Here is a 14,166-nt window from a genome sequence, read left to right on the forward strand (position 1 = left end):
CTGGCCCTAACAAAAACTAGAAAGGCGATGAAAATGGTCACCGATGCAACGATATGGAAACAAAATAGATGAGAAATTATCGACCAAATCAAAATCTATGAACATATCGCTAATGTTCTTTATCATTCTTTCTTTTTCTCGTTTCAGCAACAAAATCGAAACTTCTCTACTATCTCTTCATTTTCTGCCTCTTCCCATCCTATTCCCACATCTTCTTATATCCTTTACCCCATCTATTGAATGTATCTGACACTTGTTGGGACTGGTAACGCCAGCGCCTGCCTGTGGAAGATCCCGGTGTGCTAATTCGGTGTAGGACATGTTAACGGGGGAGGCTTAGTAGGTCCACATCGCCTACAAGCAGATGGGCTGACAGTTGTCGGCCTGGGTGTGGACTGAGCAATTACAAAAGGGAAACGATGGGAAGTGAGTAGAGTGAGACGTCTGTTTGTCTGTGATTACAATTTACCATAGGCCTAATTCTTATTCACCTATTCAACTTTCCCATCATGTATCAAACTTTTTGAACAACCTACTTCCCAGGACCATGAAAATGTTGTAGCAAGTAATTATTTCGAACAAGGATGTAATGTTATAGTCTTTTCGGGGAACTGACTTTCGGGGAAACGGGCCATTCGGGGAAAAGTAGAACAAACGTATCTCTTCATTTGTCAAATCTAATTGAACGCCGGGAAGCACGTCGGTCAATAGAAACAATACCGAATCACACCGAATGGACAAGAGAATGACGCATCGTTGTCACTAGACCAGCGCCTAGAACTAAATCACGAGGGTATTGAGAAAAAAGTCCATTGCACCGGCGAGCACGTGGGAAAACGAATCCCACTTGTTCAAGTCTCTTCTTCCTATTCTCTAAGTTACGGCATTCCAATTCCACACAAAATCGACATGTTAAATAGCAATCCCGCATGTATTAAAGAATATAATAATAAACATAATCCCGTTTCAGATTAGCGGAAATCTTCGAAGAGGAAACCGAAGTATACATGCGCAAGGACCCGGACCCGTTCGATGAGCGACACCCGTCGCGAACGGATCCCAACAGTGAACTGGGTCGCATGTTGAAAACCCTGTTCCGAAAGGACCACTTTATGACCCGGTTGGTGAACGACTATCTTCGCGATAATTTCTTCACGCGACAAAACATCCAGCAATGTTCGCAGCCGCTGAATATCGCAGCCTGCCGGTTGATACTGGTGATCATGCCGGGGCTGGAAACGTCCGCCGTGTTTCAGGCGGAATTCGATCATCTGATTACGAGGCTGTATGGGTGGGCCGAATCGAGCCCGGAGCCGCTGCAAAGCTATGCTACCGGGCTGCTGGGAGCTGCAATGGAAGTGCAGGAGATTGCGGTCAGTTTCCGGGAGCAGAACATTCGCTTGCTGCCGATCATGCTGAGGCGATTGCATGTGCTGCAGCTGGCACACAGAAATCGAGATCGTTTGGCGGAGGCTGGCGAAGGAATGTCCAGTACGGCTTTCCAGCGGATGTTCCAGGGCGAAGCTGCGTTGATATCGCAGAAAAATTCCACCGAAGGTCAGAACGATTCCGTGATGTTGGATGGCGAAGGTGATCTGGCCGCTGCCGATGAGGAGAGACCATTCGCCCATTTAGGGGGACCTTCCGGGAACGGCGGTGGGATCCCTCCGAATGGGGTCTCTTCGGTATCGAATTTGAACACTCTCTTTCAGAATGAAAGCAGCCAGAACACTCAGGATGCCCAGGGACGGCTGGCCCATCGGAACATGATCCCGATCTTCCCGGCAACGATTGCCACCAGCCAGATGTTGATCCTGCGGTACCTTACGCCGATGGGAGAGTATCAGGAATTCCTGCCGCACGTTTTTGAACACAATGCGATGAGTCTGATATTCCGCTACATCGAGAATCTGGACGCCAAGGACACCTGTCTGGCGTTCGAGGCGCTGAAATATCTGGCATCGTTGCTGTGCCATAAGAAGTTTTCGCTGGAGTTCATAGCCAATGGAGGTCTGGAGCGATTGTTGAAGGTTCCTCGACCCAGTTTGGCCGCCACGGGGGTGTCCATTGCATTCTATTACCTGGCGTATTGTGAGGATGCCATGGAAAGGATCTGTTTGATGCCACAGAAGATCATCACGGAATTGGTGACGTACGCGTTGTGGTTGCTGGGATGTACCCATGACTCCGGAAGATGCCACGCGACGATGTTCTTCGGCCTGAGTTGCCAGTTCAAAACCATGATGGATGAGTTTGATAAGCAGGACGGTCTGCGGAAACTGTACAATGTCATCGCGGTTCTCCCCATCCTGATGCCGGGGGACGAGTATCATCTGAACGACGACGAGGAATGCGCTGCCCGGCAAGTGGTTCGACATGTTTGCGTTGCCTTGAAGAAGTACTTCGAGAATCATCTGTACTACAAGTACAACCAGGTGACGCGACAACAGTGCCCCTCGGGAACGTTGGCCCAACCGGTTTTCAAATCGGTGAAGAATTCCGCGGAGGTTCTTAGCGATCAAATAAAGACATTGCAGGAGTTACTTCCGATGAAGGCGAGGTGGTCACCGGTCGACGAGTTTCTGGATCTGGGCGGTGTTAATTTACTGTTGCGTATCATCGCACTGGCCTACGAGTGGAACTACAGCGGACGGTGAGTAATTCTTGTTTTGTCTCTCAAGGATGTCAATTCTCTCATTTGGGTCTACCCCGGCATTATGCCATTTGGCATATAGACGTTCGTCATTATGGTCATTAGGCATAATGTGATTTGGCATTATGGTTGTTCATCATATTAGCCATTTGGTATAATAGCAGTGGCATTGGCGAATGCCTAACTACAAATCGAGGAATTTCCTGAACAAATTAGCTAGCTACTGATTGAAAACGTTTTCAAAAGTTATTCCTTTCTATTTTCTATTGAAAATGGAACGAAGGGCGGAAGTCTGACGAAACGATTGTTACACCAAATGACTGCCAAACAGGGTAGACCCAACTCATTTGGCATCCATCCAATTTACTTTGAACATGCTTATCAAATGTTAGTTTTTCCAGTGGTGAGACGGTCCGAGCGGCTTTGGATGTGCTGAACGTATGCTGCGTGATTCCTCGAGTGCATGCCGTCTTTTGCGAGCGAATCGAGTTTCCCGAAGAAGGCTCCGCTGCCGGAATTAACATTGTGCTGGGAGCTGCCGAAGGTGAAATCGTTGCCGACGCCGAAGTGCAGAAGTCGGCTCTGGCCGTTTTGGTGCACACAGTTTGCGCTCCGTTGCATCGGCCCAGTGGATCACTGGCGCGGTTCGGGTCGGCCAAGAAACGGATGCCGAACAAGCACTCCGAGGAGCTACTGCAGAAGGTGTGGGAGAGCGTTCGGTCCAATAACGGAATCATTGTGCTGCTGTCGCTGATGTGCGTCAAGACACCGATCACCGATGCCGATTGTATTCGGGGGATGGCCTGCCGGGCGATGGCAGGACTGGCCCGGTCCGAAACTGTGCAGCAGATCATTGGAAAGCTGTCGCTGTTTGTCAATGGACAATTACAGAGTAAGTATTTTAACGTTATTAAAATAACATTCTATAGCTGAATTCAAGCAAAGTTGTGTGGTGTTGCGGCTAAAGAGCAAATAGTTCACTGGAAGTATAAAACGTGTCCGGGTTTTTTAGAAGTTGAACAATTTGCAAATGTTTATACAAATCGGTAATAGCTAGTCAATATTCCTTCAGGAGCTCCCAACAATACATCAAAAAACAAACACCTACCTATCTACCTTGGGTTATCCTTCTCGAGACTTTACGATCCCCAAGCTGTTTATGTTGTCCACTTCACGGGAACCGTCATCGTCACAAGACACACACTCTCGAACAACTTCACATCTGCATCAATCAGTACCTCAGTACTAAGTCTAGTGGTCCTGCCTCTGTCTCTATCCCCAATCATGTACTTCGTCTAGGTCGAGTTAATCGTCAAGCCCTGTCAAGCATATCTTTGCTGTCTCCCTCTTCAGAGAATCATAAGCTTCCCAAGTAACCACGCTGCCGAAATCGTAAAGCATGCATAAATACGGTGTAAATAAAGCTAGCAATGTATGCACAATTGAAGCGAGCTGCTCCCAACGTGATGCAAAAGGTAGGTTAAAGTGGACAACGGCCCCAATATACTTGCGTTCTAGCTAACATGAATTTTGCTTTATTGGGGCCCCTTGTCCACTTTTCTTCAAATTCAATTGTACATACAGAGTAATGCTAGCTTTATTTACACTGTATTTATGCATGCTTTACGATTTCAGCAGCGTGGTTACTTGGGTTACTACACCGCGTCGTGCATTATTTCTACATAATAGAAACCCGTCCGAAGATTTTTTTTTTCAAAATGTCTACATAATGTTTTCGAAAGTTTTTCTTGTCTAACTGGAGTTCTTCCAGTAATTAATCATCCAGTTTGTCTATACTTATTAGCAATCTTGAAATGTCCTAGATCTCTATTCCTCTAAGAATAAACCTTCAGCTGAGATGTTCCGAGTACATCCTTGTCGGAATCTCCCTAAAGATTATTTTATATACTCGTATTATTCATATACTCATATACTCATTTCAGAGCATAATCCTATAGAAATGTCAATGAACGTATTCCCGGAAGGAACCTTGGAAGAATTTTTGACGGTATTCTCGTGAAAGCCTATCACTGGAGGAAACCCTCGAGTTATTCCTGTGAGTATTCTTGAAGGGAATGCCTGGAGAAGTTCTTGACGAATTTACTGTAGGTATTTCCGAAAAACTCTCAAATAATGGAATTTTTGAAAAAAAAATCCTGGAATTTATTCAAAAATAAATGTTTGGATGAATTTAAGAAGAAATTCCTGGTCTATTTTCTAGAGAAATTTCGGGAAGAATCCCTGGGAGAATTCTGAAAGAGTCTTCCCTTGGTGAATTCATGGGTGCTCGATAACTGGGCGATAGTCCAGTTAAAAAGCAGTTGTCTGCCATAAATAAACGACATTTAAGCTCACATTTTGCAAATAGATAAACAAAACACAAACCTCCGGCTCAGGAAGCTCAGTCCAGTTATCGAGCGGCACTCGTCAAAGCCCAGTTATCGAGCGAAAGCTGTACTTATATGTTTAAAGTAAGTCATAGTGACTTCTGCGCAACCAAAACCTTCGCTGCCATGACTCTTTTGTAGCATATGTGTTGCTTGGAAGAATCCCTGGAGGATTTATTGTTCCACTTATTGTAAGAATTCCTAATGGATTTCTTGCGTAAACTTCTGAAGAGATTGCTGGAGGGACTGCTGAAGAAATCTCTGGATAAATTCCTGGCTCCTGTATGCATCCTTTTAAAATTATCTTCCAATACTATTCGATAAGAGAATTCCTCCAGAAATCCTTGAAATATTAAAAAAATCATCAGGTAGTCTTGGACAAAATAATTCTTATGTACATCCCTGGAAAAGATGATTGGAGGATTTCTGAAATTTTTGAAGGAACTGCTGAATGAATTTTGAAGAGACCTGAGAGGAATTTCTGAGGAAATCACTCAAAGAACTCTTGGAGCAATCCTTGGAAAAATTAACGGAGCAATCCCTGGAAGATTTCCTGGTTAAATCCCTGAAGAAACATCTGGATGAATACCTGGAGGAATTCCTACAGGAATGCCCGAAGGAATTTCTGAAAGTATACCTGGAGGAATTCCTTGATAAATTCTGGGAGGAATCGCTTGGAATACCTAAAATAGTTTCTGAAGAAATCTCTTGAGGATTTTCTAAATAAATTTCTGGGAAATTGCTTGGAGCGATTTCGGGAGAAATCCCCGAAGGGATTCCTAGAGGATTCCCTGAAGGAATTCCTAGAAAAATCTCTAGAGAGAATCCTGGAGGAACTTCTGGAATAAATCCCTGGCGTATTCCCTGGAGGAATTCTTGGATGAGATCTCGCAAAAAATCTGTTATAACCGTAAAAAAGAAGTAAATGAAGACATTTCTAAGATCAAGTAAATGCGACCGGTTGTGTTCATAGTTGTCATAGAACTGACTCTAATATCTTTATTAAACCAAACGAACTCAGATCCCTTAGAAAGGGGTTCGGCTATTTTGCCGAGTGGATAATGCCACTACAGTCCTTATCCCTTAAGTTTTTGCAAAAGCAAAACATGTACATTTATACTATTTCGAAAGATAAATAAAATATTGTACAAATTTTTCACAATACAACAATTCGAAAACAGATTTTTTTTGTCATTACATTTTCTTCGAGTGTAGTTGTCTAATTGCGTTTGTTCATTACTGTATCCGCAACTACATAAATGAACTTCTTCCATCGCTGCTTCATCCTTCATCAGGAACATGTAAAACCTCGGCTTAGGCATAACGAGCTGTAGCTCTCCTCTCCATATACGTAATCACAAGGAAACCGCTAAATTTGATGTACAAGTCAAGGCACAAGTGAATCATCCACTCCAGGTTTTTGTAGTAGTGTCGTGATCGGGCACTGTTTCGTAGACCCGCAGCAGCTTCCTGGCAAGACGGAACACCTTTTTTCAAATGATACACTTGATCCGACTTGAACTGCACATGCATAAAAATCAACGAAAACATTACTTATGTACACCGACGGCCTCGGGTGAAAACAAAACGCAGTGAATGATTTGCTTGATCCTTCCTCCGCTAAGCATCTCGCAGAACACCATCAGATACGAAAATAACAACACGCTTGGGTTGGGCCGATTTTACCGCTTCATTGCCACAGTTGAATATCATACGTAGAAAATCCACATCATCGCTCCGGTCGGTGAAATGCAAATGGTCTTCAAAAATGTGTGCGTAAACGACAAATATTGTCAAAAAAATGGAGAACAAAAAATATCTCCTACTACAATTCATCATTGAAGACAAAACCGTACCAAAAAATGCACTTCTGTTCCGTAAAAACGTCAAAATGGCGAGCACAAAAATAAGAAACAAAAAGGGGTTTTAGACGCCCTGCTACGTCACAAAACAGAAAATTTAATTCATTGCAGTATTTCACAGCTATATTTTAAAGAATAACTTGGTACGGAAAAACAAAATCACACTTCAATGGAAAAAATATAAATCATAAAAATCACGCCAAAAGCACAAAATTACCGACGGTCGTGAATATTAAAAAAAAAGGTCACACACAGAAAAAATCGACTTCAATGTCATGTTAATAGTACACAATTACTGGTGGACGTGAAAAAAAAATAGTTGGATACACTGACCCACTATCACAAAAAAAAAAACACGCTTAAAGTAGATACAAATGCACAAATATTAATGTGAAACGCACGACATGACAAAAAAAAACACTTGCACGCTTTATCGCCAATAAAAAAAAAAACTTGCATGGAAAATTCACGCCAAAAGGTAGCATTTACCAGGGGTCGTGACGCCCATCGCAAAGTTTAACACACATTTCTCCTCGTCGACACTGTTATAACCGTAAAAAAGAAGTAAATGAAGACATTTCTAAGATCAAGTAAATGCGACCGGTTGTGTTCATAGTTGTCATAGAACTGACTCTAATATCTTTATTAAACCAAACGAACTCAGATCCCTTAGAAAGGGGTTCGGCTATTTTGCCGAGTGGATAATGCCACTACAAAATCCAGGAGAAATTGTTAGATGCATTCTTGTAGCAATTCCTGGAGGAATTTTTGGAGAAACTTACAAGGAATTCTCGGAAGAGTTTCTGAAAAAAATACCTTGGGAAATTCCAGGAAGATTTCCTGGGAGAATCCTTGGAAGAATTTCTGGAGGATTTCCTGGAGGTATCTCTGGGAAAATCTTTGGAGAAAATCGTGAAGAAATCCCTGGAGGAATCCCTGAATCAATTCCTGGAGGAATCTTTGGAGGAATTCCTGGAGGTATGTCTAAGGAATCCCTAAAAATTTCCCAAAAGTATTCCTGGTGAATTTCCTGGAAGAATCTCTGAAGTCTGAAGGAATCCCTAGATAATTTCCTGAAAGAATTCCTGACATAATTTGTGGAGCCTCGTAGTCGTCCGGTTAGCGTCACCAAGCTCCTAATCGCACCATGCTAAGGGGTGAGGGTTCGATTCCTGCTTCGAGCGATGAAACTTTTCGAGAGGATAGTCTCTTCTCCGTTTACACTGGTTCATTCTCTGTGTGTCCCTTGTCTAGTGTTATGTTTCATTCAGTCTGTACAGCCTCTGACTGAAGGCGGTGTCCGCGTCTTTTTTGTATAATTTCTGAACGTTGTCCAGGAGCAATTTCTGAAGAATTTCCTGGGGTAATCCCTGGAGGAATTTCTGGAGAAGTTCCTAGACAAATTCCTGGAGAAATGCCTGAAAGAATTTCTAGAGGTATTCGTGAATTGCTGGAGGAATCCATGAAGGACTTCCTGGAGAAATCTCTAGACGAATTCTTGAAAGAATTACTAGTTGAATTTCTGGAGGAATCTAGAGGAATTCTGGGTGATTTATGTATCTATTATTTTGTATTCTGAAAAAATCCCATGAGAAATTCCTGGAAGAATTCTAGACGAATTTCTGGAGAAATCCTCGAAGGAATTATTGAAAAAAATTGTGGAGTAATCCCTGGAGGAATCTCTAGAGAAACTCCAGGAGAAATCTCTAGAAGAATTCTAGGAGGAATCTCTGAAGAAATTCGTGAAGGAACTGCTGGAGGAATCCCAGGAAGAATTCCTGAATAAATCGTAGATAGGATTCTTGGAGAAATCCTGAAGGAATCCTAAAAAGAGTTCGTGGAGGAATCCCTGTAGCAGTTTCTGTAGGAATTCTTGCAGAAGTTCCAGTTTCTGGAGGAAGTACTGGATTAATTCCTGGAGGAGATCCTGAAAGAATTCCAAGACAACAAATCTCACGATTTGCGATCGTGATCTCCGATTTTTTGCGGATATTCATACGTGTGAAGTAGCTCCTGATTATCACCATCCCCCTAGTAGCAGCGAATGTCACGAGCCGTAGACGATGGTAACGGAATGAAAGCTTTCCAAAGACTGCCACAGATCGAAAGAAATTTGCATCACCACAGACTATTTGGACCTCTTGTTTTGAACACTCTCTCATTCTCAACACAGGAGATTCGATCGCTTATCGGCTATCACCGAATAACACGCTCCTTCTAACTTCCTCGATCACTCTGAAGCCAACTCCACGTTCTGCCCTAGTGCCTTGTCGCCGATTGTGGTGCTAGTTCATTCGCTTATTGCTTATTCCCATTTTCTCCATCTTCTCTCATAGGTCTAATGCGCGATCCGATTCTCCAGGAGAAGCGGGCCGAGCACGTCCAGTTCCAGAAGTACGCTCTGGAGTTGCTGGAGCGCGTCTCGGGCAAGGCGAAATCTGCCAACAATCAACTCGACACCTCACTGGCCGACATTCACAAGGCGAATGTGGTAGCCCAGACCAAAATCCAGTTCAACGAGCAGCAACTGCTGGAGTTGATCCATCAGCATCTGGTCGCTCGCGGCTTGACCGAAACGGCGGCCACTTTGGTGCGGGAAGGCGGAATCACCGTTCCGAATCCCATCCTCCAGCAGCACCAGCAGCCGGCTAGTTTAAGTAGGAATTTGCATCATTCTCCTTTCACCTTCCGGTCACCGAATCCGACCAACATCCAGCGCTCTAGGATACGAAGTAAAACCAGCGACGGCACGTTTAGTCACTCCACGGCGCAGACCAATCTGCAGGCTGCGTTGGCGGCTGCCAGTATAGATGGTCCCACCAATGGTAGCGCCGGTGGCGAACATTTGAAGGTAGATACCACAGGGCAAGGCAGTTCCGGCCAGGAGTCACCACCAGTAGACCCATTCACGCCCATCAAGCTTATCAAGAAGACAACTGCGGGAAGTGTTAGCGCAGGAGTGATAGCCGGAGGCAGCACCACGCATGGAAGTAGTCTTACCACTCCGTTTGCATCGTCTTCTAGCTCCAGCCATCAGCGTCCACTGCAAAAGCAACTCTCGGCAACGACCGACACCGCTTCGTTCCTCGTTCCGGCTTCGACGTCTTCCAAAACGACTACCGCGGAAGTACCGGGCAACTCCGTCACGCTGGACACGATCATAACCGAGTACCTCACCAACCAGCATGCCCTGTGTAAACACCCGATGTCCACGTGTCCCCAGTTCGATCTGTTCGTACCGCACAAGTGTCCGGATCCGCGTCCAAACCGGGCATCCGGCATGAGCATCAACTTTGCCACACGGTTCTTCAAACGGCATGCCGGATATTCATCGCAGCGATTCGACCGGCGGCTGGTGCATTCAAACTTTTCCGCTTCGCGTGTTCTGCGGCCTCAGGATTCGGAGTTCTTCTTCACGTGTTGCGATTTCACGGTAAGTTCTCCTAAACTCTGACCCGATCACAGATTAAGATTTCTACATTTCAACCATTTCAGCCTTGTGCAACGAAACTGATCACCGGTTCGCACTCCGGCGAAGTCAAGATCTTCAACCTGAGCGACAGCAACGAAGAGTTTAGCTATTCGTGCCACGAGTCGTACGTGAATTCCATCATCTGTAGCAAGGACGGTCGATTGCTGTTGACTTCGTGCGCCTGGCGCGCGCCAATGTCAGCCCTGTGGAACATTGAAAACAGTCGGTTCACGCAGAAGCTCACCTGGGATGAGGAGGAGTACGTGGAGTTCCCGAACCTGAAGCAGGACAAGGTTCTGGCGACCACTGGAGAGGTAAGTTCGGAATGATTGTGTTTCTCAGGCCCTCGCTGAGCTGTTCGCTAAGCAAATACCATTTCAACATGCGATCGGTTGATGCACAAAAGCAGACATTAGAATTAATAATGTGGGCTTATATTCAGCAAGACCATGCTGAGGGTGACGGGATCTTCCATTTAGCCTTTTAGTGTCATGTAACCGATTTCAACAATGTTCGCCACTATCTCGCCCCGCAGGTCGCCACCATCTACGACATAAACACGGGTCAGAAAATCCTCTCCCTGGTGCCAAGCATATACAACCAATACACGAAAAACCGTGCCACATTCTGCCCGTCGGACGAGCTGATCCTTTCGGACGGTGTCCTGTGGGACGTATCCTCCGGCAAGGAAATCCACAAGTTCGACAAACTGAACCAAACCATCTCCGGGGTGTTCCACCCGAACGGGCTGGAGATCGTGTCCAACACGGAGGTGTGGGACCTGCGGACATTCCATCTGTTGCGAACGGTTCCGGCGCTGGACCAGTGCCACGTGAAATTCTCCCCGCAGAATGTGATATACGGTATCTGTCCGGAGGTGGAGACGGAACCGAACGCGGACAACCAGTGTTTCGAGTCCAGCTTCCGGGTGCTGGATGCGTACGATTACAGCAGCATTTCGACGGTGGACGTCAAGCGGAACATCTACGATCTGGCGGTCAACCTGTACGGTAGCCAGATTGCGATCGTGGAAAATCAGGGCGGCTACAACTCCGTGCAGGAATCGGTGGTGCGCATTTACAGCGTCGGCCGGAAGAAGAACACCGAAGACGACGCCGAGGAAGAGGAGGAAGAGATGGATAACAGCGAGGACAATTCGATGTCGGAAACGGAGTCAGTCGGTAAGTTGTCAAGTTCGATGTTAGTCATCAATCATTCATGAATGAATGTGTTTTGTGGGTATGTTTGTGTATGTGTTGTATTGTGTAGAACGGCGGGGTTCGGGTGTGTTTAACCTTATTTTCTTATACTTTATAGGTCAATTCTTCCAAAACATGATCAGCAGAAATCTCATATTAATCCCAACAGTATTAGAACATTACTGAACTTTTGTATGGACTTGTTAATAGAAATTAAATAAAATATTTGTGTTTCTTATTATTCAAAATTGATGAATCACTGTTTTGGAAGAAAACGATCTAGTGGGAACTAGTATAACAAGTTTAGTAGAACTCTACGTTATTGGGAGATAGCTACATTCTAATAACAAACTTTTAACTTTGATAATAAACAACACATTCCATGGGCGGCTAAAACTGGGTATAGCGGTCCTTCAGTATCCATCTGAAGGAATAATATAGTTCCCAATGCGAACACTAGCTCCCTACCCAGTAACTCCGATCCCTTCCTTCACGCGGCGCCGGCCGGGGTGCGACCATCCGAAAGGTAGATTAAGCGCGAAGCTTAGGTCGTATGCTGACAGGGAAGGGGGCCCCCTCACTAGGAGGGATAGCGTCGGCACTAACCAGCGGTGGAGAAGAGTGACAAAAGGATATTAACTGCAATGGAGATACTGCAGGAGATCTAGGATCAACAAAAAAGGATAGATAATAGTCAGTCAGTATTATTATAAGGGTTTATTAAGCAGCAATTTTAGAGTCAACAGTTAATCGGTGTCATCAAACCCCAAGAAGTCAGGCAGATCGTGCGCACTAAACCCCTCAAACAAGGACTCGTCGGAATCGGAGGAATAGTCGTCGATATGAAGCAGGTCGATTTCCGGGGTGTCGTAATCGCCATCCGCTTCGGGAACTGGCTCGGATGGCACTTCCTCGCACATCTGGGGCAGATGTTTTTGGGCAAACTCCTTGAAGCGACCCCGATCTTGAGCCAGCCCACGCAAGTAATCAGGCGTGACACCGGAGCACGCAATGTCCTGATCGACACAGGTGGCCCAGTTAAAGCAAGGTCGCCCATGTTTAAAGGGCCCAGGAACCTGGTACTCAGAGGCCAACTTCAAAATGTCCCCGTCGTCCAACCGCTGCAGATGGGCCCAATAGAGCAGACGAGCCATCCGAAGCTTACGGTTTATTGTATGCCGATCCAAAACCAAATCAATGTCGAAGGCCCCGGGACCGCCCAAGGATGGAATTCCGGCCGGATCTTCGGAGCTACGTCGGGAGGCGTAGTAGAGACCAGAGACCATCAACAACTCCATTTCGCGCAGCTTGTCCCGATTGCGCTTGGTTATGGTCGAAACCTTGAGCCCGTAAAACACGATCGGAGCTATGACCGTGTGATAAAAGCGCACGCTAGTCCCCCAACGCAAACGGTTCTCCCTTACGAATGCAAGCAAGGAATAATAAACCTTCATTGCTTTCTGCACTCGATCGGCGACTGTCTCTCGCCGATTTAGGCAGCTTGTGAGGTATAGTCCCAAATATCGCAGTTTGGCGACCACTCTCAGTCTGAACTGCCCAAAGACCAGGTGCTGCGGGGGAGCACGATCAGCTGAATAATACGGATCGCGTACGAGAACTTCAGTCTTGAGCACGTTGAGCTCTAAACCAAATTCCCGCAAGCAAGGCTCCAAATGAGAAAGCAAGCGCGCGATCTGTGATGGATCGGTTAGAATGGCCAGAATGTCATCAGCGTAGACACGAAGGCATGGCAATCGGATACGATCATGCTGCCCCAAAAACAATTCAGGCATTCGACGCTGGACCTCCAACAGCGCCTGATGAAGCAAATACACAAATAATTTGGGCGACAGTGGGCACCCCTGTTTAATGCCCCTAACCTTATTAAAGGTTCCAGTACGCTGGCCAAACCACTGGAGGGATGTCCGTTCGGTTAGGCACGCAGAGATAATACGATTGATGAGGTAAACAGGCACGCCAAGTCTCAGGAGTACGTGTGGAACCTTGTGCAAGTCAATCGTATCGAAAGCCTGCCGAACATCGAGGGAAATAATATAGGTAACCCGCCCCCGTCGCCACCTTTCATCAAGGATCTGCCGCACGATGAAAACCTGATCCTCAGCAGAACGGTTACGATGATACGCATGCTGGTAGTTGGGCACATCTCCGAGATACGACTCTAACTGCTCCAACAAGTAACGGGAATACACCTTATAAAGAGACTGGCACAAAGTAACACGTCGATAGTCATCGGGCCCCACAGGACGCGGCACCTTTGGAATAGGGATCTGGAGAGTTTCGATCATACTCGAAGGCACACGGTTGTGTTCCCAAACCACCCGCAAGAAACGGTGAATCTCGAGGAAGAGCTCATCACTTCCATAGCGTATAAGCTCAGGACGGACTTCGTTGGTCCCAGCGGCGGTATTATTACGCAACAACGAAACCAGCCGCTCGACATCCTGCAATGTAGGCCCAGAATTGCGCGGAGGCCCGTCGGACTCGGGTAGTAGAGGAATATCTTCAGGACTGGAACTTGCGAGCAGCTTGGTCTCCCAAGCACGAATAGCGATGTAGTGAGAACTTTTTCTGC

General features: G+C 45.9%; 1 protein-coding gene across 2 annotated transcripts in view; it reads left to right on the forward strand.

Annotated features, from left to right (window-relative positions):
• The window catches only part of LOC109422375 (protein mahjong), a 40,603-nt gene that overhangs the window by 6,959 nt on the left and 19,478 nt on the right, over window positions 1-14,166 (forward strand). For both annotated transcript variants that reach the window (XM_029873706.2, XM_029873708.2), the window contains exons 2-6: window positions 971-2,653; window positions 3,055-3,545; window positions 9,239-10,335; window positions 10,398-10,688; window positions 10,910-11,555. In XM_029873706.2, the coding sequence (XP_029729566.2) occupies window positions 971-2,653; window positions 3,055-3,545; window positions 9,239-10,335; window positions 10,398-10,688; window positions 10,910-11,555 (4,208 nt within the window). The remainder of the gene's footprint in view (window positions 1-970; window positions 2,654-3,054; window positions 3,546-9,238; window positions 10,336-10,397; window positions 10,689-10,909; window positions 11,556-14,166) is intronic.

This window comes from Aedes albopictus, chromosome 3 (genome assembly GCF_035046485.1).
Source record: "Aedes albopictus strain Foshan chromosome 3, AalbF5, whole genome shotgun sequence".
Taxonomy (NCBI): Eukaryota; Metazoa; Arthropoda; class Insecta; order Diptera; family Culicidae; genus Aedes; species Aedes albopictus.